Here is a 25,618-nt window from a genome sequence, read left to right as displayed (position 1 = left end):
TTTAAATATTTTCTAGGGTATGTTGTTCATATTACTATATTCATTTTCTTAGCCATTTAAAAAATATTTGTTAGGTAGTATGTTTTTATTGCCGATTATAATAGACTATTCAGTTCAAACTGGCTTAAATAATAAAGGGGATTTATTGGCTTATATAGCTAACAAGTCTAGAAGTGGAATATGCTTCAGGAAAAGTTTGATTTGGGCTCCAATTTGCAACTAGCCACGATTTTGAAGTCTCTGCTGTCTTTCTCATTTCTATCCTCAGGAGGTTTATCTCATTGTATTAAAATGGCTAACAGAGCCGGGCGTGGTGGCTCAAGCCTGTAATCCCAGCACTTTGGGAGGCTGAGGCAGGTGGATCACGAGGTCAAGAGATCGAGACCATCCTGGTCAACATGGTGAAACCCCGTACCCCGTCTCTACTAAAAAAAAAAAAAAATACAAAACATTAGCTGGGCATGGTGGCGCATGCCTGTAATCCCAGATACTCAGGAGGTTGAGGCAGGAGAATTGCCTGAACCCAGGAGGCGGAGGCTGCGGTGAGCCGAGATGGTGCCATTGCACTCCAGCCTGGGTAACAAGAGTGAAACTCCGTCTCAAAAAAAAAAAAAAAATGGCCAACAGATGAATTTTATATCCATATATCATACTGTTCAGAATAAGAAGCTGTACTCTATAATTACTGGCAAAAGTTTTTAGTCACGCCATTTGAACAACCCCTGAACCAATCACTGTACAAAACAGGTAAGATTGTCCTGTTTGGTTTAGACTTGACCAGTGAGATCCTACCCATGGAGTTAGGGTGGGATCATTCCAATCCTTTCACCACTATGTTGTGGGAGAGAGAAGATAGATCTTGAAGTAACTTCCACAAAATCTACTGTAAAATATTAAAGAGATAAACTGTAACTCAGCCTACTCTAATCTTTGGGGGACTTACATCTATTCATGTGTGTAAATGAAGGGCAGTGTAGACCAGTGTTTACTTTTTAGCAGATGATAGGAGGAAAGAGGAGTTGAATTGTTTTTCATTGATAACTTTTCCTCCCACTATTTTACTATGAAAAATTTCAAACATATAGAATTTGAAAGAATTGTACAGTGAACACCTGTAAACCCACTATCTCCATTCTATTAATATTTTGATATATTTACTTTTTCTGTTGCTTTATCAGATATTCATCTACCATTGTAGGGATCTTATTTTTTAATGCACTTCAAAGTTAAATTGTTATACTTTACCCCTAAACACTTATATATGCATATCATTAACTGAGTTATTGATGACCATTTGATTAAGAACTTCGTACATGCTGGGCACGGTGGCTCACGCCTATAATCCCAGCACTTTGGGAGGCCGAGGCAGGTGGATCACGAGGTCAAGAGATCGAGACCGTCCTGGTCAACATGGTGAAACCCCGTCTCTACTAAAAATACAAAAAATTAGCTGGGCATGGTGGCGCGTGCCTGTAATCCCAGCTACTCAGGAGGTTGAGGGAGGAGAATTTCCTGAACCCAGGAGGCGGAGGTTGCAGTGAGCCGAGATCGCGCCATTGCACTCCAGCCTAGGTAACGAACGAAACTCCGTCTCAAAAAAAAAAAAAAAAAAGAACTTCATACATATAAAGCTGTCTTGGCTTAAGGCCTTAGTATGAATCAGATTATTATGGACATTATAATGGTAATTGCTGAAAGAATTATTCAAAGATAGAACGAAGAGTGAAATATGCATGTATACCTTTTACACATGTTACATTATGCCCTCTTAATATAAGGCTTTATTTGTGATATGACAAAAGGTATGTATTTAAGGTCTTGTCAGTGAAAGTACAGAATACCTAAATTGTTGATATGTTGGGCCTCTTTTTCTTTAAGTTTGTTACTTACCTAATTAGTTTTACTTAGGAAACCAGTTAACTGGCAATCTGTTGTTATCAGCTAGACCAAAAGAAAACCTCAAGAAAATGCAGGTTTCTGGCAAATTTATTACTGTAGTTGACATTTTCCCACCTGCTTATCTGAAGCAACCATGTGGACACTGTTTGAAAATAGAAAGCTATAAAAATACTTAGGAAAAAAATCTTAAACATTAGATAATTAAATGAACTGTCCCAGAACTGAAATGAAATTGGTATCCACTTAGGATATAGTAGTTCATTGGTAATGTCTTTTGGTTTTGTAAATATAGTTACCCTGTTTTAACTTCTAAAGAGGATCCTAAAAGACTTTGAATTAACATGTTTAAATGAGAGCTTGATAGTGGAACATAAAAATCACAGATTTTAGATAAATGGTCATTGATACATTTTAATTTATTAAATAGCACTTAGGACATCTCATTTTTTACTTCTGTTTTTGGAATGTCAGCTATATTTCCTTAAGGCAGACTGTTGAATCAGAATATCCCATGCAGAGCTTTCTAACTGGTCTGTCACACTAGTGTACTACTAATGTGTAACAAATATGCTGAGATAGTAATTGTCTTGACCAGGGGCTACTGCCATAGCCTGGAGTTGCTTAATCACCCTTTCTCTTTCCTCAGTTTATCCAGTGTGCCTAAAATGTTGTTTGTTTTCTGAGTGTGCATGCATGTGTTTATGTATGTGTGCATCACCACAGAAACAATGACTTAATGGGCATCATAGTCCAACTTTTTATTTGTGGAAGTTTTGCGGAAGAAACCCAACATTAAGCTTTATTAAATTTTATTTAAATCGGACAACAAAATAATTGGATTTAATAAAAAATATAGTTTTCCTCTTTGAAATTCTTTTTTCCACAGTGAATAGAAGTTCAGGAAGCACTTTTTTTTTTTGAGATGTAGTTTCACTCTTGTTGCCCAGGCTGGAGTGCAATGGCGTGATCTCAGCTCATCCCAGCCTCCGCCTCCTAGGTTCAGGTGATTCTCCTGCCTCAGCCTTGCAAGTAGCTGGGATTACAGGAATGCACCACCACGCTCGGCTAATTTTGTATTTTTAGTAGAGACAGGGTTTCTCCATGTTGGTCAGGCTGGTCTCGAATTCTCAACCTCAGGTGATCCACCCACCTCAGCCTCCCAAAGTGCTGGGATCACATGCGTGAGCCACCACACCAGAAAACACTTTTAAAGTTAAAAATATTCCATCTGTTTTATCATAAAGTTTCTTAGCTCCTGTGTTTTTCATCAAATGCCATTTTTCCTCCAAATAAATTGCTATTACAAGTTTTAAGCTAAACTCCACTAAGACCCACCTTTGGAAAAAACATCTTTGGAGTCACTTGGTAGCTTTCTGTAAAACAAATTTGTTGATTCCTGTTTTACTAGAATTTATTTTCATTGTAAGTTGTTCTGGAGGAAAGAATTGGTATTAATTGTTGTTACTAGGCATTCTACAGCCTTTCAAATCTAAAGATTTTGTGCATTTTTGAACTTCTCTCTTACAATGTTAGAGTTTACCTTGGCCATTGTCATCTTATTTACCCCGAAAATGTTATATTATCCCAAATTTTATTGCTGTGAGATGTCCAAAATCCTTAAGAACTTTACCTTTATTAAGGACCAGATTCAAAGGTACTTTTCTCCAAGTCGGATTCCATATTGCAAACATCTAACCTTTCTATCTCATCCGGAAGCGTTTCTTCCTATTTGTGTATTTCACTTTTCATCCAATCAACCAAGGAAGTGAGTATGACCTCATACCAAAATTAGGCCCCCTTGCCACCGCCAAAAAGAAAAAAATACCACCTAAAAGGATAGCTGAGCTTATGTATCCAAATGAGTGATTCTTATCAAATTAGTCCTCCTTGGAAGTATATCAGTTTACTCAGATGCTGCTGCCACTTCTCATGTCACATATGGGATTTGGAGAATTCTCCTATTAGAATAATGTTTTTTTCAAAAAACAAGCTCCTGGATTTATTGATTTTTTGAAGGGTTTTTTTGTGTGTGTGTCTCTATCTCCTTTAGTTCTGCCCTCATCTTAGTTATTTCTTGTCTTCTGCTAGCTTTTGAATTTTTTTTTTATCTTGCTCATCTAGTTCTTTCAATTTTGATGATAGGGTGTCAATTTTAGATCTTTCCTTGCTTCTCATGTGGGCATTTATTGCTATAAATTTCCCTCTAGACACTGCTTTAAATGTGTCCCAGAGATTTTGGTACATGTGTCTTTGTTCTCATTGGTTTTGAAGAACATCTTTATTTCTGCCTTTATTTCTTTGTTTATCCAGTTGTCATTCAGGAGCAAGTTGTTCAGTTTCTATGTAGTTGTGCAGTTTTGGGTGAGTTTCTTAATCCTGAGTTCTAATTTGATTGCACTGTGGTCTGAGAGACTGTTATTATTTCCATTCTTTTGCATTTACTGAGGAGTGATTTACTTCCAATTATATGATCAATTTTAGAGTACGTGCAATGTGGTGCAGAGAAGAATGTATATTCTGTGGATTTGGGGTGGAGAGTTCTGTAAATGTCTGTTAGGTCCGCTTGGTCCAGGTCTGTGTTCAAGTCCTGGATATCCTTGTTGATTTTCTGTCTTGTTGATCTGTCTAATATTGACAGTGGAGTGTTAAAATCTCCCACTATTATTGTGTGGGACTCTAAGTCTCTTTGTAGGTCATTAAGAACTTGCTTTATGTATCTGGGTGCTCCTCTATTGGATGCATATATGTTTAGGATAGTTAGCTCTTCTTGTTGCATTGATCATTTTACCATCCAAAAGCAATGGCAACAAAAGCCAAAATAGACAAATGGGATCTAGTTAAGAATTTCTGCACAGCAAAAGAAACAATCATCAGAGTGAACTGGCACCCAACAGAATGGGATAAAAATTTTTGCAATCTACTCATCTGACAAAAGGCTAATATCCAGAATCTACAAAGAACTAAAGCAGATTTACAAGGAAAAAACCCATTCAAAAGTGGGCAAAAGATATGAACAGACACTTTTCAGAAGAAGACATTTATGAGGCCAACAAACATGAAAAAAATGCACATCATCACTGGGGATTAGAGAAATGCAAATCAAAACCACATTGAGATACCATCTCACGCCAGTTAGAATGGTGATCATTAAAAAATCTGGAAACAACAGATGCTGGAGAGGATGTGGAGAAAAAGGAACACTTTTACACTGTTGGTAGGAGTGTAAATTATTTCAACCATTGTGGAAGACAGTGTGGCAATCCCTCAAGGATCTAGAAATAGAAATTCCATTTGACCAAGCAATCCCATTACTGGGTATATACCCAAAGGATTATAAATCATTGTTTTATAAAGACACATGCACACATATGTTCACTGCAGCACTGTTTACAATAACAAAGGTCTGGAATCACTCCAAATGCCCGTCAATGATAGACTGGACAAAAAAGTGTGGCACATATCCACCATGGAATAGTATGGAGCCATAAAAAAAGATGAGTTCATGTCCTTTGTAGGGACATGGATGAATCTGGAAACCATCATTCTCAGCAAACTGACACACGAACAGAAAACCAAAAACCACATGCTGTCACTCATAGGCAGGTGTTGAACAATCAGAACACATGAGCACAGGGGGGGGAACATCACACAGGGGGGGCTGTCGGGGGTGGGGGGGCTGGGGAGGGATAGGGAGGTGGGGAGGTTGGGGAGGGATAACATTGGGAGAAATGCCTGATGTAGGTGACGGGCAGATGGAGACAGCAAACCACCATGGCATGTATGTACCTATGCAACAATCCTACAAGCTCTGCACATGTACTCCAGAACTCAAAGTACATTTAAAAAAAAAAAAAAAACAGGGCCGGGCATGGTGGCTCATGCCTGTAATCTCAGCCCTTTGGGAGGCCAAGGCGGGCGGATCACCTGAGGTTTAGAGTTCGAGACCAGCCTGACCAATATGGTGAAACCCTGTCTCTAATTTAAAAACAAACAAAAAAGAACAATAGTTTTGTTTCTTTTATATGAATGAGAATCATCCTTGTGTTTTTTTCCCCTCATTTCTACATTCCTCCTTCCTGTTTCACTCACTTTCTTATTCTCTGTTTGACATCATCCTTTTCCACTTTGAGGGTATACAGATAGAACTGAGAATGGAGGAAGTCTAGAGCCAGTGAAAATCTAGGGTGAGATAGTCATGAAACAGACTGAATTTCAGTGGTGAGTTTATCTTTCTTATAGTACTCTTTTGTTCTTATTCTGTGCCTTTGAAATATTTCATTTTAAAAGTGGGCGATTAAAAATAAGAGGCAGGCATAAGCACATGTAAATGGTATTGGATAGCTTGTTTAATATGAGTCATTAGCTTAGGACCATGAATGCAAGTGGCTGTAGCATTTCATCTTCATTCTTTATATATTGTCATTCAAATTTAAATTATCAGAGGCTAAAATAAATACTAAAGTAAATACTTAGACTTCTATAACAAATCCAAGAAAGCAAAGCATAAATATCTGTCTGCTTCATTGTTTCTCATGTTCAGAATGCTATAAATTAAGGTGAAAAATGTATTAACCATCTCTATGACTCTTAGGCAACCAGTTCACTCAGTCTTTCATTTATGTTTCCTCATCTATGAAGTAGGAATAATATTACCTGTCACACAGTGTCGTTGTGATGATTACACATAAGCAAGCATAGAAAATTCCTGGCACATTATAAGTGCCAATATTTCTCTACGAGAGCTCCGCAAGAGAATTAAACTCTACAGAAAATGGTTTGAGTAAACTACACTGACTCTTGAACAACATGGGGATTAAGGGTGCCGATCCCTGCACATTGGAAAATCTACGTATAACTTTAGACTCCCCCAAAACTTAACTACCAAGAGCCTACTTTTGACTAGAAGCCTTATTGATAAACAGTTAATTAACACATTTTGTATGTTACATGCATTGTAGAGTTTGTTCTTAAAGTAAGCTAGAAGAAAGGTTGTTAAGAAAATCATAAGGAAAAGAAAATGTATTTATTATTCATTAAATGGAAGTGGATCATGGCAGTGGTCTTCATTTTTATCTTCATGTTGATTAGGCCGAGGAGGAGGAGGAAGAGAAGGGGTTGTCTTGCTGTCTCAAGGTGGCAGAGGCAGACAAAAGTCCATCTGTTTGTGGACCTGCACAGTTCAAACCCATATTAAGGGTCCATTGTATTTTCTCACTTCTTCCAGCAGTGGTACATGGTACTACTCTAGATGCATAGATCATACACATACAATGATGCTCTAGACATTAGGACTTAATCCTTTGGGAATCTCAAATGAGAAGGGCTTGTGTTTTAAGTGTTCAATGTGTAATAGCTATTTGGTTGCAAGTGGCAAAAATTTGTATTTCTCTTTTTCTTTTTTTTTTTTTGAGACAGGTTCTCACTCTGTCTCCCAGTCTGGAGTGCAGTGACATGAACACAACTTACTACAGCCTCAACCTCACAGACTCAAGCAATCCTCCCACATTACCCTTCCTGGTAGCTGGGACCACAGGTGCCCATCACCATGCTGAGCTAATTTTTTAAAATTTTTTTTGTAGAGACAGGGTCTTGCCATGTTGCCCAAGCTGGTTTTAAACTCCTGTGCTCAAGCAGTCTTCCCACCTCAGCCTCTGAAAGTGCTAGGATTACAGGGATAAGCCACCATGCCCAGCCAGAAATTTATATTTAAACTGGTTTAAATAATAAAGGGACTTTATTGTTCCATGTAAATGAGAAAACAGGGAAGGCCTCAGAGATGATATGATAAGGACTCTGACTTAGTATCTCTGCTATTCTATTAGTTCAGCCTTTTCTGTGGCAGTTCATTCGAACTAATATTTCTAACTAAATTTTCTTTCTTTTTTTTTTTAAAGACGGGGTTTCACCATGTTGGTCAGGCTGGTCTTGAACTCCCTACCTCAGGTGATCCACCCGCCTTGGTCTCCAAAGTGCTAGGATTACAGGCATGAGCAACCACGCCCGGCCTCTAACTAAATTTTCGAAAGAAGAATATATATTTTTCCAAAATACGGGCTTTTGGCTAAAAAGCGTAAGGTGTATTTTATATACGTATATTTTACAAGCCTAGCATATTTGGAATATAGTAATTGTTAAATAAGACAGTTTTGGCTTAGATAACTGTATCTGATATTAGTATGTGTAAATATACAGTTATGCATTGCTTAACAACTAGAATATGTTCTGAGAAATTCATCCTTAGGCAGTTTCATCATTGTGTGAACATCGTAGAGTGTACTTACACAAACCCAGATGGTATAGCCCTCTACACACCTAGACTATATGGTGTAGCCTCTTGCTGCTAGGCTACAAACCTCTATAACATGTTACTCTACTGAATGCTGTAGGCAGTTGTAACACAGTGGTCAGAATTTGTGTATCTAAACATAGAAGAGGTACAATAAAAATATAAAAGATTTAAAATGGTACACTTGTGTGGAGCATGGTATGGTGAATGGAGCTTGAAGGACTGAAAGTTGCTTTGGGTGAGTCAGTGAGTGAATATGAAGACCTAGGACGTTACTGCACACTGCTGTAGACTTCATAAACACAGTACAGTTAATTTATACTATAAATTTATTTTCTTAATTTTTACTTCTTCAATAATGAATTAACCTTAGCTTACTGTAACTTTTTTGCTTTATAAACTTAATTTTTTAACTTTTTGACTCTTTTGTAATAACACTTAGTTTAAAATACAAATATATTGTACAGCTGTACAAAAATATCTTCTTTATATCTTTATAAGCTATTTTTTAACTCTTTAAACTGTTTTATTAAAAGCTTAGGCATATGGCCAGGCACAGTGGCTCACACCTATAATCCCAGCACTTTGAGAGGCCAAGGCAGGCAAATTACTTGAGGCCAGGAGTTCAAGATGACCAGCCTGGCCAATGTGATGAAACCCCATCTCTACTAAAAATACAAAAATTAGCCAGGCATGGTAGCATGCACCTGTAGTCTCAGGTACTTAGGAGGCTGCTTGAACTTGAAGTAGAGGTTGCAGTCAGCCAAAATTGTGCCACTGCACTCCAGCCTGGACAGAGGGGGACTCTGTCTCAAAAAAAAAAAAAAAACACAAAGGCACACGCACACACATTATCCTAGACTTATATAGGGTCAGGATCATCAATATCATTGTCTTCTACCTCTACATCTTGTCCCACTGGAAGGTCTTCAAGGGCAGTAACACACATTTGGCTGTCATCTCCTATGAGAACAGTGCTTTCTTCTGGAATATCTCTTGGAGGCCCTGCCTAATTGTCTGAGGCTTACAGTTAATTTTTCTTATATAAGTAAAAAGAGTATACTAAAATAATAAAAAGTATAGTATATTAAAAAACATAAATCTGTAACATATTATTATCAAGTATTATGTACTGTGCAAAATTGTATATGCTGTACTTTTATACAACTGGCAGCACAGTAGATTTCTCCACTCCAGCACCACCACAAACACATGAGTAATATGTTTTACCATGACATTGTACAACTACAGTGTCACCAGGCATTAGGGATTTTTTTATTATACTCTTATGGGACTGACTTCATGTATTCATTCTGTCATTTACCAAAACATCATGTGAAACATGACTACATGACAAAATAATTTTAAGCCTATAGAAGCTGTAGTTGGCCTTTTATGTCTATGCAAACATTAGTTACACTAAACCACTGCAGCAGGCCATATTCTAGTAAAAGGTTTTTAAGACAGATTGCCAAGAGAAAGAGAACAAAGCAAAACAAACAAAACAAGGAGTTTATAGGAATAAGTTGATGAAAGGATTTGAAGGACAAACTAAGGGTAGTTAGAGATGCAGTTTGGGTAGGAAAGACTGTTAACATAGGACCGCAGTCTTGTTGGAAAGATGCTTGACTCTTGTTTTTTTTAGATGGATTTTTGCCCTTGTTGCCCAGGCTGAAGTGCAGTGACATGTTCTCGACTCACTGCAACCTCCGCCTCCCAGGTTCAAGAGATTCTTCTGCCCCACCCTCCTGAGTAGCTGGGATTACAGGTGCACACCACCACACCCAGCTAATTTTTTGTATTTTTAGTAGAGACAGGGTTTCATCATGTTGGCCAGGCTGGTCTCGAACTTGTGACCTTAAGTGATTCACCCGCCTTGGCCTCTCAAAGTGCTGGGATTACAGGTATGAGCCACCATGCCCTGCCTATTGCTAGAACAGTTCTATTTGGTACTTCCTGCCGAGGATGTTAGTGAATAGTATGTAGGATGAAGGTGGAGGGTGGACGTGACTTCAGTCAGGGAACTAAACCAGAGGATGTTCAAGGTCCCTTCTGACTATGATTTTAAAGATAGGAGGAATCTCCACATTGACAAATACTTTTCACAGCAACCCATTACTCTCAGGGTAATTGTAAGACACGTTTTAAAACCTGCTTTTTAAAAAACCTATGAATACTTGGATAGTACTAAGGTAACTTTTACAGGGACTTCAAAGCTCTCTAAAGTCAGAATGTGTGTCTTTCTGTTCTATATGTATTGATATTAAATGATCTCCAAGTTGTATTATTGAGAGAGAATAGCAAAGTACAGAATAGCATACCTGCTGTTTGTAGTACGAATAAATATGTGCGTGCATGTATTCATTTATGTTTGATTATATATGTGTAAAATATCATGGAAAGACTACACCAGAAAACTATTAACAATGGTTGTCTCCATGCAAGGAAACTGGGTGATTGGCAACTGTTAAAATAAGCCCATAGTCTTTTGGTATGAGAAGTTACTCAGTAGTTTCAGTAGAAGGCTCCAGATCAGAGCTGCTTAACATTTTAAGCATCGACACATGGCTTCCTAATTATAAATAATCTGGAGACATCAAAAACAGTTCTAGTTTCACTGTTTAATAAGCTCTTTATCTGAAAAATAATTTATATTTGTTTTCAGGTAATATAAGAAAAAGTTTGTCTCTTTACCAATCTATATCCCTAGAAAATAGTCCCAACACTCATCTGAAACAAAAGAATCAGAAGCAGCTTTTAATCAGCTATGTCTGAGACTTCCAATCCACATTGAGAGCTAATTAAACAGAGGAGACTCAAAGCTGTCTTCCCCCTTTTAGAGTGATTTGGACAACTTTTTTCTTTTTTTCCCCTTTTCTGTTCCCCAAGCAAAAGCGGATTCCCAATGAAGCTGTGGGAAGCTTGCCATCTTCTTGACTAAGTATTGAATCTTACGGTGTGAATAGAGAATCATCTCCTCTCAAAATAACTAGATAAATGGCTTTGAAACTCTATGATAATTTTTTCGTCCGTACAACCATTCAGTTACTGATTTCTGAGATTCCTTCAAAAGATATATTTTACAAATTATATTTGTTGTAAACCTTTATTAAGCATTTTTAAAGAAATTCAGCATAGTTTACTATGAATTGTTTGTCAGAGGTAGTTTGAGAATGGATTTGTGCAGAATTCAACTGATTAAAGAGTACGTGCCTGTGGTTTTCCCATATCTTGAAATATTTGAGTACATGCTATGAAAAATTGCCTCTTGTTTTTGCTTTGTTGTTTTGCCACAAAACAGAAAGAAGAAGGAAAGTTTCAAGGACAGCTTAACAAGTCTGATTCTAACCAGTATATTAGGGAACTGAAAGATCAGATAGCAGAGCTGAATCATGAGGTAAGTGATAAATTTTGATCTTCACTTATTTCTTTCTTCCTTCCTCTGTATTGTAACAACACTTGATTACTGGTTATAAGACTGACTCATGCTGAATATCTTCTATGAATTATTGGTTATAATAATATTTTTGAAGATTGTCTTCTTTTTAGCAAGATCTTCTGTTCTAATATTGGGAATTTATTTACCTTTAACCTCGTTAACATGACCTAAAATGATCAATTAATATTTTCCTGGCAAATATTTTATTTTTTTTATTATGGTATAAAAACTCTTGATAGTTTACATAGATGTCAAAGTTACTTCAACTAAACTAAAATGCTGCTTATACCTATAGAATAGATTTGTGGTATTTACCGTTGCATGCAGAGGGAAGTCTTTTTACTCTTGTCTTCTTTCCCCCTCATGGTGGTATTACTGAGATTGCAAAAAAGGATACTTGCCTAATATCAGTTAACAGATTTCTTAGTATCTGAATGCTTTTTAAACTGGCACTACCTTGAATCTGTGAGATTCAACTCACAAAATTTTCAGTTTTGCTAAATACTGTACTGAGTAATTTAATATGTTTTGATTAAAGAGATACTTGCTGTTAATGTGTCTCTAGGTCAATTTTCTTGTCCTTTATTTTCTATTCTAATGATAATATTTGGCTAAACACTAATGAAATACTGTATTTCTTGTTTTACGTTATTTACAAAATAATGTTTATTCACATTGATGAGACTTGAGAGGGTAATATAACCTTCATTCATTTAAAAAGAAGAAAAAGAAAGAAGAAAAAAGAAAACTCATTTTGAACACTAAATGAATTTAAACCTCAAAGGAGAAAGTTTAGACATTACCCTTTCCTGGTATTACGCCCTTCAGTTAAAGTCTGTGTGTTTTGGGTAATACCTCCTGGAGGTAGTCAGTCAAAGAGTAAATTCTAAATGAAGGAGAAACAAAGCATAAACAAAAACAGTAAATCTTAGATATGGCTCAGTTTAATTTGTTTTGAAATTTGGTGGATCATTCCTGTAAATATTAATTTCCAGCCATGATAACATTTGAGGGATTCAGCATCTTACATATAATCTTTACCTATTTGTATTTATTTCTTACAGTCTTTTTAAATCGATAGCCATAGTGTGAAAGAACAAGTTATACATAAGTGTGTTCTAGAAGTCTTTATTCTTTTGAGAACCTTAGGAATTATTTATGTTCAAAAGGTGTTCTCAAAGGAAATTGTGACTAAAATAAAGCAACCTCCTGTTTTAAAATTTTGACATCTCATGATAAGGAAGCTTTAATGTTGCTGAAACAAGAAAGTTACATATAGATTGACTTTATTTCTAAAACTAATCTAAAAATCAGTCAACAAACATTAATTTTCCCTTGGCATATGATTTGACTCAAAATAAGGATATTCTGGCTGGGCATGGTGGCCCACACGTGTAATCCTAGCACTTTGGGAGGCTGAGGCAGGTGGATCACTTCAGGTCAGGAATTTGAGACCAGCCTGGCCAATATGGTGAAACCCTGTCTCTACTAAAAATACAAAAAATTAGCCAGGCATGGTTGTGTGTGCCTGTAATCCCAGCTACTGAGGAGGCTGAGGCAGGAGAATCACTTGAACCTGTGAGGCGGAGTTTGCAGTGAGCCAAGATCACACCACTGCATTCCAGGTGACACACTGGGACTCTCATAAACAAACAAACTAACTCACTCATTAGGACTGCCAGAAAATAACTCACATTAAGTTTTAATTTTAATTCAGGGTTTTTTTTTTTTTTTTTTTTTGAGACGGAGTTTCGCTCTTGTTACCCAGGCTGGAGGGCAATGGCGCGATCTCGGCTCACCGCAACCTCCGCCTCCTGGGTTCAGGCAATTCTCCTGCCTCAGCCTCCTGAGTAGCTGGGATTACAGGCACACGCCACCATGCCCAGCTGAATTTTTGTATTTGTAGTAGAGACGGGGTTTCACCATGTTGACCAGGATGGTCTCGATCTCTTGACCTCGTGATCCACCCGCCTCGGCCTCCCAAAGTGCTGGGATTACAGGCTTGAGCCACCGCGCCCGGCTAATGTCAGTTTTTTTATGTGTGGCCTAAGAAAGGAGTCTTACCTTATACAAACATGAAAAGAAAATTAATCAACAGGATAGAATTTTCTACTGTTAAAATTAAAAATTAGATTGTGCAAATTGAAGAATAGAAACCAAACAACTGCTTCTTTTTAAAAAAGAAAGAAAAAAAAACCTTTAAAGCATTTTTATTTATTAATATCCTTCCTCAATGCAGATGGAATTAAGGAAATTTGCAACTGCTACAAATAACAAACTATAATTTTGGGAGAAAAAAGAAAAAAACTGTAGGAATATAATATGGAAGCTTGAATAAGACCATTATAAAAATGCATACCATAAAAATACCTATTTCCTATAAGTGGGTCTCAGATTTGGCTCAGAGGCTTTTAGCGCAAAAGAAAACCTGGTCACTTAAACATTTCAGAGTGTCTACACTGAAATGTAGATTCATTTCATGAAATGATGAGAACAGACCGGTTAGCTAGAAGAGCCACACTATTCCTGATACTAAGATTAAATAACAGTTTATCCATTGCTTCCTCAAAGGAGACCTAGTATGAGTTCCCTGGTTATTATCCTTAACATTCTGGAATAGAATGACTTCATAATGATAAAAGTTAAATAATTTAAAGAACAGAAGTTTAAAAAAAAAAAAAAGTATGTAGACTGGGCAATGGCTCATGCCTGTGATACCAGCATTTTGGGGGACCAAGGTCAGAGAGTCACCTGAGCCTGGGAGTTCAAGACCAGCCTGAGCAACGTAGGGAGACCCAGTATCTATTTAAAAAAAATAAAAAACAGGTGTGGTGGCATGTGTCTGTGGTCCCGTCTACTCTGGTGGCCGAGTCAGGAGGCTTGCTTGAGTCCAGGAGGTCAATGCTGCAGCGAACCTTGATCACACCATTGTACTCCAGCCTAGGTGACACAGTGAGAGACCCTGTCTCAAAAAAAAAAAGTTTTGTATAGCAGCATAACATACAGAGAAGTGTCCAAGTCAAAAGCTCAATAAATTGTGACAAAATGATCATACTCATGTAGGTACTACCCAGGTCCAAGAAATAGACCCAAAGCCCTGTTTATACTCTTTGAACCCCGGTTCTCTCCCTTCTCCTCAAAGGTAACCAGATCTCAGACTTCTAATACAGTAGTTTAAGGTTTTGAACTTTATATAAATGGCTTTTTGCAGTATGTATTCTTTTTTTTTTTTTTTTTTTTGGAGACAAGTCTTGTTCTTGTTGCCCAGGCTAGAGTGCAATGGTGCGATCTTGGCTCACTGCAACCTCCGCCTCCCAGGTTCATGTGATTCTTCTGCCTCAGCCTCCTGAGTAGCTGGGATTACAGGCATGCACCACCACGCCTGGCCAATTTTTGTATTTTTAGTAGAGACGGGGTTTCTCCTTGTTGGTCAGATTGGTCTTGAGCTCTCGACCTCAGGTGATCCACCCACCTTGGCATCCCAAAGTGCTAGGATTACAGGCACCAGCCACTGTGCCCAGCCTGCAATATGTATGTCTTGCTTCTTTTGCTCAACATTGTTTGTGAGATTTTACTGTGTCATTTTAAAGTGTAGCTGTACATTGTTCATTTTCATCACTGTACAGTTTTCCTTTGTATAAATATACCATGATGTGTTAATGAACATTTGGATTATTTCCAGTTTGGTCTGTTAAGAACATTGCTTTAGTGATTTATGCCAGTTTATACTGTCTATAAACAGTAAAGAAAGTTCTTACTGTTCTGCATCCTCATCAACATGTGGAATTGTCAGTCTTTTTTATTTTAGCCATTCTGTGACTATAAAGAGATTTCTCATTATAGTTTTAATATGCATTTCCCTGATTGATAATGAGGTTGAGTACTTTTCTCCCAGTATATAGAACAATGTTGGCATGTAGTAGGTGCTTTGTGAAAATATTTCTAATGAGAAAATGATGTTTGTGGAAGGTTTTGCAGATGAGGTAACATGTATGTTGCACGGTAACGCCAAGAAGCTTCTTAATATGTGAAAATCAGTGGAAAGAACATTCCAGACAGGAGAAACAACTAGCCCAAAGACCCTAGAAGAAAATGAAATGGTCATTTTGAGAAACAATACTAGTGTGTCTGGAGTATAGTGAAGGGTAGGAAAAATTGTATAAGATAAAATTAGAGAGCCAGGTGAGGTCAGATTATTTACAGTTGGTCCTCTATATCCATGAGCTTTGCATCAGTGGATTCAACCAACCATGGATCAAAAATATTTTTTAAAGACTATTGGATCTGTATCTGTACTGAACATCTACAAACTTTTTTCCTTATTATTATTCCCTAAACAATACAGTGTAACAGTTTATATTGCATTAACATTGTATTAGGTATTATAAGGAACCTAGAGATGATTTGAAGTATACAGGAAGTCAGGCATGGGTTATATACAAATATGCCATTATATATCAGGGGCTTGAGCATCCATGGGATTTAGTATCCTTGGGACATCCTGGACCCAATCTTCCACAGATACCAAGAGACAACTGTGTAGGGCTTTGTAAACCAGGGGGTATAGTGGAAAGCTTTTGGATGTTTTTAGTTGTTTTTATTGGGAGTTTTTTGGTTGGGTTTGTTTTGGTTTTTGCTTTTTTTTAGAGGTAGGGGTTTCACTATGTTGTTCAGGCTAGCTTCTAACTCATGGGCTCAAGCAATCCTTCCATCTTAACCTCCTGAGTAGCTGAGACTATAGGGCCACACTACTGTGCCTGCCTTCTTTGGATGGTTTCAAACAGAAAATTTTATAATTTCATTTGTTCTGCCTGCCATATGATGAACTGACTGTAGAAGAGAAAGAATGAGAACACGGGAATTCATCAGGAGTCTGTTACAACGGTCCAGATAAGATCAAACATGGCTTAGAAGGATGGAAGAAGTGGAAACATAATGTGGCTGTGTTAGAAGTATGTTTATCTCATAAGAAAAAACATTCAGTGGCTCCAGAGAGTTTTGGCTTGAGTAATTGAGTGAATGGTTGGCTGGTGCCATTGACTAACATAGAGAAAGGTAAGCAAGAGCTCTATTTCTTTTTTTCACTTTTTTTTTTCTAATTATAAAAATAAGAGAGGAGGCACTGGGGAAAGCTCTGGGGTCCCAGTTGCCAAGACACTCGCAGCTCCGAAGAGATGCGGGCGCGGGATACCAGCTCCGCCCAAGAGCTCTATTTTTATGCCAAGGTTTGTGGTAAGGTTGAGATTTCCATTAAACATTCAGATGAAGATATCAGATAGGCAGTGGATATGTGAATCTGAAATTCTGAAGAGAGGTCAGGGCAAAAAAATAGGTGTAGTCATCAATGGCATATAAATGGCATTCATATATAAAGAGAAGGGGGTCCAGGAGGAAGTTCTGAAGCTCCTTAACCTTTAAGGAATAGAGAGCCAGGAGAGGACCAAAACCACGAGGGAGATAAGTGGGAAACTGGAGAGAGTAAAGACATAGGAGCCCCAGAAGGAAGAAGGGAGCATTTCAGCATAATTATTTAAATTAGATTTTAAAATTCCCTGGTCCTGCTGAAGAATAAGAAAGATTTCTTGGCCAGGTGAGGTGGCTTGCACCTATAATCCCAGCAATTTGGGAAGCCATGGCAGGCAGCTCACTTCAGGTCAGGAGTTTGAGACCAGCCTGACCAACATGGAGAAACCCTGTCTCTTAAAAAAAAAAAAAAAAAAAATTAACCAAGTATGGTGGTGCATGCCTATAGTTCCAGCTACTGGGAAGGCTGAGGTGGGAGGATTGCTTGAGCTTGGGAAGCAGAGGTTGCAGTAAGCCGAGATCGCACCACTGCACTCCAGCCTGGGTGACAGAGCAAGACCCTGTCTCAAGAAGAAAAAATAAAAAGATTTCTTCAGAATTTTTTATGATTTGTCAGAGAACAATGGATAATTTTAGAAGGAACTTGAAAGGAGAAATGTTCTGTTACTAAATACCACTGAAACACTCTTCCTGAAGAAATAGAAACAGCCTAGCATGGTGGCTCATGCCTGTTATCTCAGCACTCCGAGAGGCTGAGACAGGCAGATCACCTAAGGTCAGGAGTTTGAGACCAGCCTGGCCAACATGGCTAAACCCGTCTCTACTAAAAAAAAAAAAAAAAAAAAAATTAGTGGGACATAGTGGCACGTAATCCCAGCTCCTCGGGAAGCTGAGGCACAGGAATGGCTTAAACCTAACAGGCAGAAGTTGCAGTGAGCCAAGATCTCACTAGCGTACTCTAGCCTGAGCCACAGAGAAATGTAAGCTATTTCAAGGCAAAGCTGGCCAAAAAAAAAAAAAAAGAACTATTTTAGTATGCTGTAAAGAAAATAAAACTCAGGTAGATAAAACCAACTTACTTTCTAGGAGTAATCATTGTATTGGTTTCTACTACCCAGAGGTCTTCATCATCCTGTCTTTTTTGTTGGGAAGGTAATTTTTTTTAACTTAAATTATGTCACAGGAATCTTTTTTATTATCTCTACCAGCTAAGTGGGTGATTAGTAATTTGAGTAAATAAAAAGAAATCTAAATAAATCCCTTACTGAAGTTTGACTTTGAAAACGTTTATATAGACAGGAATGATAGTGTGGGCCTTGTAGTTTTAGTTGCTTGGGAGACTGAAGCAGGAGGATTGCTCAGAACCGAGGAGTTTGAGGTTGCGGTGAGCTAAGATCATGCCACTGCAGTCCAGCGTGGGTGACAGTGAGACCCTAACTCTAAAAAAATAAAATAAAAACATAAGAAAAAAATTATGTGAATATTCCTTGAGTTTTTAAAATTCTGATATCTGTTTATATAAACCTAAGCTATGGATTTAATTAAGTATCTTTCAAAAAGTATTTTTAATGTCTTAGACATTCTTAATATGGTTTTTAGTATGTATACTCATTTTGTTATTAAACTGGAATTTTTGAAATAAGGAACTTTAACAATCAAATGACAGTATAGTAAGTCCTTACTTAACACTATCAGTAAGTTCTTGGAAACTGAGGCTTTCAAGTGAAGGACATATAACATGTCTGTGAATAAAGTCATTTTAAAAATAATGATGAGGGGGAAAAAATGGTTTCTTTATATACCATCTCACTTACAATGACAGTTTCCAAAAACCTATGGAAAACATTAAGTGAGGACTTACTATATACCATCTTATATTTCTTTGGAGGCTGAGATGGGAAGATCACTTGAGCCTGGAAGGCAGAGGTTGCAGTGAGCTGAGACTGTACCACTGCATTCCAGCCTGGGTGACAGAGTGAAACACTGTCTCAAAATAAATAAATGAATAATCCCACACAGGATACTTTACTTTATTCAAGACTTTTAGACCACTTTTCGGTTTTATGGTGTATTCATAAAATGTAATTGGTGTTCTACCCATTATATTGCACCTGTGTATCTAATTGCTGCCATAGATAAAAAAAAATGTTTTTAACTTGTTAATGAAAACATGTGCCTCTAATGATAGTAATTTCATTAAGAAACTGGAGTTGATTAATGAAAACATGAACACAGAGATCTAGTAGGAGAGGGATAAGGTGCTAGATAAGGAAACCACCTAGAAAAGAAAAAAATCTCAGTTAAAAATCAGGTGAGGAAAAATATTAGAACTTTAAAATGTAAGAAACCAAGTAAGGAAGCCTCTTAGGAATATTAACTAAGGTAGGATATGCTTCCAGAAGACTTAAGAGATTTCTAGGATGAAATCTGAATGAGCAGCCAACTGAGAGAATACAGAATCAACATAAAACAAGGGATTTGAATCTGGTGCTCAGAATTAGAGGACCAAATAAATATCTTCAAAGGATATATCACACTGGTCAAGAAACAGAACCAGGTGGAATTGTAAAATCAGTCTTGGATGTTAAGCTGCATTAAATGGGATTTTTTTCTAACATTGTTGTAGACACAATGAGAAGAGCAGCCCTGTGCCCAAAGAACTTTTAGTTTAGTGGAGAAAAGTGGAAAAGTTAATTTGATAAAGACTATATGGTTGGTACTGATAGGGAGTACTTAATAGTTCAGAAATGGAAGATAACACAGCACTTAATTTCATTTATTCTAATTAGTGGTTGTTATATCCTCTTTGATGCTCAGAGTCAAGCTGAATTGTGAATTTCTTGACGGCAAAGATTATCTTATTCAGCCTTGTATTTCTTAGGGTCTTTTGAAAGTCCTGGAACAGTATTCTGAACTCATGAATTCAGTCAGTTCTCTTGGTGTTCAGATTGTCCCAATTTTGACCAATGGGAACTCTTTGAAGCTGGCTCCAGTGTCTTTTTTTTTTTTTCTACAACCCCATTAGTCCTTGAACACATCTGTGTTTCCTGGCATTAGATGGCAAGTTTTTTAATAGTACTTTACATTACATGAGTAGAGCTAGATTTCAAATGTAGCTGAAAAACTGTTTATTAATACTGATCAGTAAATTTCTTAAGAGATGGTCCCAACAATTACGCTTTGACAATTAGAATGGAAATATAAGTCATGAGAAATCACTGCAATGGAAACTGGAAGTCAAGGTACTACTTGGGTTTATGAGAAATAAAGGCAGACGGTGATAAGCATTTTTTTAAGTAAATGAAGCTAACTATCAAGCCTGTAGTGACAGGTTTTATAGTTTTTTACAGCAATTCTTAAGCAGATTTAATTCGTTAAGAGTGGAAGAGACTTCTCTTTCTTTTAGCATTCCCATGAAGAGACCATACTAGTAACATATTCTTAGATCCCAGACATGAGGAAAATGAAATATAAACATCTAAAACTGGCCAGTTGTAGTGGCTCATGCCTGTAATCCCAGCACTTTGGGAGGCCAAGGCGGGAGGATCACAAGGTCGAGAGATCAATACTATCCTGGCCAACATGGTGAAACCCTGTCTCTACTGAAAATACAGAAATTAGTTGGACATGGTGGTGCGTGCCTGTAGTCCCAGCTACTCATGAGGCTGAGGCAGGAGAATCTCTTGAACAGGAGGCAGAGGTTGCAGTGAGCTGAGATCACACCACTACACACCAGCCTGGCAACAGAGCGAGACTTTATCTCAAAAAAAGAAAAAAAATCAAAAACCATTTCAATTACATGTAAACTTTTAGCACGACTGTAGTATTAAGCACATTCATCATTCAAGTGATAGGATGTGCTCAAATGTGTCATTCATCTTGATATGGGATGCTAAAATGAGCTACAGTTTTAAAATCCTGTGAACTTACTCAGGTTTCAAAGCTTGAGTGTTCATTTTAAAATTTTTTTCCATTCATTCAAAAGCTGATTATTCCTACTTTTCATCTAACTCCCACTTTTTCTTCCATTATCATGTCAGTACTTCTAAGCACATCCATAAAACGGAGAATGGGAGGAATAGAAAGTCATTCAGTTGCCAGGCACAGTGGCTCATGCTTGTAATCCCAGCACTTTGGGATGCTGAGGCAGGTGGATTGGTCAGGAGTTCAAGATCAGCCAGCGCAACATAGGCCATGCCTCAGTTTCTTGATCACAAAGCATTTATGCTAGATGGTACTTAAAGCCACTTCCATCCCAGTGCTGTGCTAGGTGTATAAAAGTCGTAGTTCCAGTTGTTGAGTTCAGACTGATAAGGAAAGGCAGTTAGTGTGGGCGGTACTGTGGTAGAAACACATGGCACCATGGCCTAGAAACATGTCAGAAAACCTCTGATCATGGGGCTGCCTAAACTGTGTATTAGAAGGAGTAGAAGGTTGCCAGGAAAAGGAGAATAGAAGAATATTTCAAGCAGAGAGGCATAAATGCAGAGCCTTGGAGGCAAGTAAAGAATTCATAAAGGAGACCAAGAAGGATTAGTATGAAAAGTAGGAGGAAAATCAGTAGAAAGGGGCACTCCTGAGGCCAAAGTGAGAGAGACTTCCACTGCTCAGTTTGTTTTTAGAGAGTGGTACTGAAAATAACATTCATAGAGATTGATCTAATGGCTGAAAGTAAAGCTTTTTTTTTTTTCTTCAATTTTTTTTTATTGCATTTTAGGTTTTGGGGTACATGTGAAGAACATGGAAGATTGTTGCATAGGTACACACATGGCAGTGTGATGTGCTGCCTTCCTCCCCATGAAAGTAAAGCTTTTTAAATCAAACGAGGAAATCCATAAAATATAATCTACTTTCTTTGTGTTTTTAAAAATTATTTGGAATTATGTTACTTCTGAGGTCTTGCTCCATTTGAGGTGTGTTTCAGAGCCAATCTGAATATTTTCAGCCTAATTTACATATTGTTTTGCTGTTATCCACTAAGCTACCCAATATATCACACTTGTTTTTTAATTCTCTATATTCTTAAAAATAAGTCTTATTTCTTTCACTATACCATGATTTTGAAATACAGCATTAATTTTAAAAACCTTATTTTCTTTTACACCAAGTAATTTGATTTTAAAATACTAGGTTTTTTTTTCTTCTTTTCTATGAGAAGGAATTTGGTTCAATAAAATACTAGTTTTTAAAAGAAACAGGCTAGGCACAATGACCTGTAATCTCAGCACTTTGGGAGGCCAAGGCAGGAGGATCACTTGAGGCCAGGAGTTCAAGACCAGCATGGGCAACAAAGCAAGAACCTGTCTCTTTTTTAAAAAAATTAATTAATATTATTTTAAAAAAATAAAAAACATAGTATTGACAGTTTTTCAAATTGAAAGTGTGCTCCACTAATTTACTGTCAAAGAGGAATTCATAAAAGATGAATAGATAGCTCTCTCAGATTTACAAAAACAAAAATTTAAATTGTGGTTGGGAGTCTGTAGTACAGTAAATCATGTGCTTTTTATGAACAATATCTCACAGATGCAGGTGGACATGAGATAATCAGATTTTCACTCCCCACAAGCTGGACAGCTAGAAATGTCATGCCAATAGTACGTGTCAAAGACTTCATGCTACTTTGCTGCCTGTCTGATTTAAGTTATTGTGGTCAGTCTGAGGAACCTGTGATAAGATAAGATAGCATTCATGAGGTCATGTGGTTTGCAAGTGCCCAATCTTGACTGAGCAGACTGTGAGCACCTCAGGAGGAGGAAGAGAGGGATACTGACTTTATTTGCAAGCTTATTTTGGGTTAAGTGGCAGAATAGTGTGGGTATATGGCTATATGTGTATATCACATATTTTAAAAATTATTTTTCCATCAGAAGTTATAGTTTCTGAAAAAAGTGAATATTACAAATGCACTCATCTTCTACTTATTAATATTTCAGTCTAAAGCATTAAACTTTTTATTGCAAATAACCACCATGTATTTTCTGTTGAGGAAACAACTGAATGTAAAAGATTTATGTTGTTGATGAATATTTTAAAAATATAGTAAAAATTATATCTACATTTTCTAATTAGAAAATTACTTATTTTCAATCTGGTATCATCTCTATAAGAAACATACAAAATGGCTGTCTACTTATATATTTATAAATAACAGCTTTGCTGAGACGTTATTTACATGTGATACAATTCACCCATGTAAGTTTACAATTCAGTGGTTGTTAGTATATTCACAGTTATGCAGCTATCATCACAATCAGTTCTAGAACATTTTCATCTCTCCAAAAATAAATCCTGTGCTTATTTAGCTAGTCACTCCCTATTTCTCCCCAAACCTTATTTCCCCAACCCCTAGGGAACCAGTAATCTACTTTCTGCCTCTACAGTTTTCCCAGTTCTGGACATTTAATATAAATGGAATTATAGAACCTGTGGTTTTCTGGACTGGCTTTTTCACTTAATATAATGTTTTCAAAGCTTATTCATGTTGTAGCGTGTGTCAGTGCTTTATTCATTTTTGTCACCTAATAATGTTCTACCATACGGTTATACAGGCATACCTGGCTTTATTGGGCTGTGCTTTATTATGCCTCACAGATACTGTGATTTTTACAAATTGAAGGTTTGTCACAACCCTGCATTGAGCGAGTCTTTCAATGCCATTTTACCAACAGCACATGCTCACTTCATGTCTCTGTGTCACATTTTGGTAATTCTCACAATTTTTTAAGCTTTTTCACTATTATGCCTTCTGGTGATCTGTGATCAGTGATCTTTGATGTTGCTATTGTAATCATTTTTGGGTGCCACAAATTGCACTCATATAATCAAAAGCCAGAAATGATTAAGCTGTGAGGCAGGCGTGTCGAAAGCTGAGATAGGCTGAAAGCTAGGTCTCTTGCACCAGGTAGCCAAGTTGTGATTGCAAAGGAAGAGTTCTTGAAGGAAATTAAAGTTACCACTCCAGTGAACACACAAATGGTAAGAAAGCAAAACGGCCTCATTGCTAATATGGAGAAAGTTTGAGTGGTCTGGATAGAAGATCAAGCCAGTCACAGCATTCACTTAAGCCAAAGCCTAGTCCAGTGCAAGGCCATAACGCTCATCAATTCTGTGAAGGCTGAGAGAAGTGAGGAAGCTGCAGAAGAAAAATGGGAAGCTAACAGAGGTTGGTTCATGAAGTTTAAGGAAAGAAACCATATCCGTCACGTAAAAGCGCAAGGTGAAGTAGCACGTACTGATGTAGAAACTACAGCAAGTTAGCCAGAAGATCTAGCTAAGATCATTGTTGAAGGAGGTCACTCTAAACAACACAGATTTTTAATGTAGATGAAACAGCCTTATATTGGAGGAAGATGCTATCTAGGGCTTTGATAGCAACAGAGAAGTCAGTGCCTTGCTTCAAATGGTTCTCTTGTTAGGGTCTAATGCAGCTGTTGACTTTAAGTTGAAGCCAAGTACACATTTACCATTCTGAATATCCTTGGGTTCTTAAGAATTATGCTAAATCTACTTTGCCTGTGCTCTGTAAATGGAAAAACAAAGCCTGGATGACAGCACATCTGATTACAGCATGGTAAACGGAATATTTTGCCAACAGCCCACTGTTGAAACCTAATGCTCAGAAAAAATGATTTTTTTGCAAAATATTACTGCTCACAAACAATGCAACTAGTCACCCAAGAGCTCTGATGTAGGTATACAAGGCGGTTAATGTTGTTTTCATGCCTGCTAACGAAACATTCATTCTGCAGCCCATGGATCAAGGAGTCATTTCAACATTCAAGTCTTATTATTTAAGACATCATTTCATAAGGCTCCATCACAGAAAAGTACAAGGTGAAGCAGCAAGTGCTGATGTAGAAGCTGCAGCAGGTTGTCCAAAAGACATATAGTGCCATATATAGCGATTCCTCTAATGGATTTGGGCAAAGTAAATTGAAATCCTCTGAAAAGGGTTCACAATTCTAGATGCCATTAAGAACATTTGTGATTCATGGAAGGGAGTCAAAAGATCAACATTTACAGGAGTTTGGAAGAAGTTGATTCCAACCCTTTGAGGGATTGAAGACTTCAGTGGAGGATGTCACTGTAGATGTAGTGAAAAAAGCAAGAAAACTAGAATTAGTGATGTAGAGCCTGAAGATGTGTCTGCATTGCTGCAATCTCATTATCAAACTCGAATGGATGAGGAGTTGCTTCTTAAGGATGAGAAAAAAAAAAAAAAAAAGCGGTTTCTTGAGCTAAATTCTTCTCCTGGTAAAGATATTGTGAACATTGTTGAGATGGCAACAAAAGATTTAGAATATTCATAAACTTAGTTGATAAAGCAGTGGCAGGGTTTGAGAGCATTTACTCCAATTTTGAAAGGAGTTATACTGTGATTAAAATGCTACCAAACAGCATCTAGTGCTACAGAGAAATACTTCGTAAAAGGCAAAGTCAATAAACGCAGCAAACTTTAAGAAATTGCCACAGGCACCCAACCTCCAGTAACTGGCCAGTCTGCTGCCACCAGCATCAAAGCAAGGCTCTCCACCAGCAAAAAGATTATTACTTGCTGACAGCTCAGGTGATTATTTGCAATTTTTAGCAATAAACTATTTTTAATTAAGGTACATTGTTTTTAAACTTATACTATTGTGCACTTAACAGACTAAGTAAAATATAAAGATAACTTTTATATGCACTGG

The 25,618-nt window shown here is 37.3% G+C and overlaps 1 protein-coding gene across 10 annotated transcripts in view; it reads left to right on the top strand.

Moving 5' to 3' along the window:
- EVI5 (ecotropic viral integration site 5) overlaps nt 1–25,618 on the top strand; it is a 237,267-nt gene that overhangs the window by 193,167 nt on the left and 18,482 nt on the right. For 9 of the 10 annotated variants that reach the window (XM_032247902.1, XM_032247900.1, XM_032247896.1 and 6 more), the window contains one exon: nt 11,487–11,582. The exons of the other annotated variant lie outside the window; for it this stretch is intronic. In XM_032247902.1, the coding sequence (XP_032103793.1) occupies nt 11,487–11,582 (96 nt within the window). The remainder of the gene's footprint in view (nt 1–11,486; nt 11,583–25,618) is intronic. 10 annotated transcript variants of the gene reach the window in all.

The sequence above is a fragment of the Sapajus apella genome, unplaced genomic scaffold (genome assembly GCF_009761245.1).
Source record: "Sapajus apella isolate SASKATOON/1434 unplaced genomic scaffold, GSC_monkey_1.0 scaffold64, whole genome shotgun sequence".
In the NCBI taxonomy this organism is placed as follows: Eukaryota; Metazoa; Chordata; class Mammalia; order Primates; family Cebidae; genus Sapajus; species Sapajus apella.
This window is presented reverse-complemented; position numbering and strand designations above follow the sequence as displayed.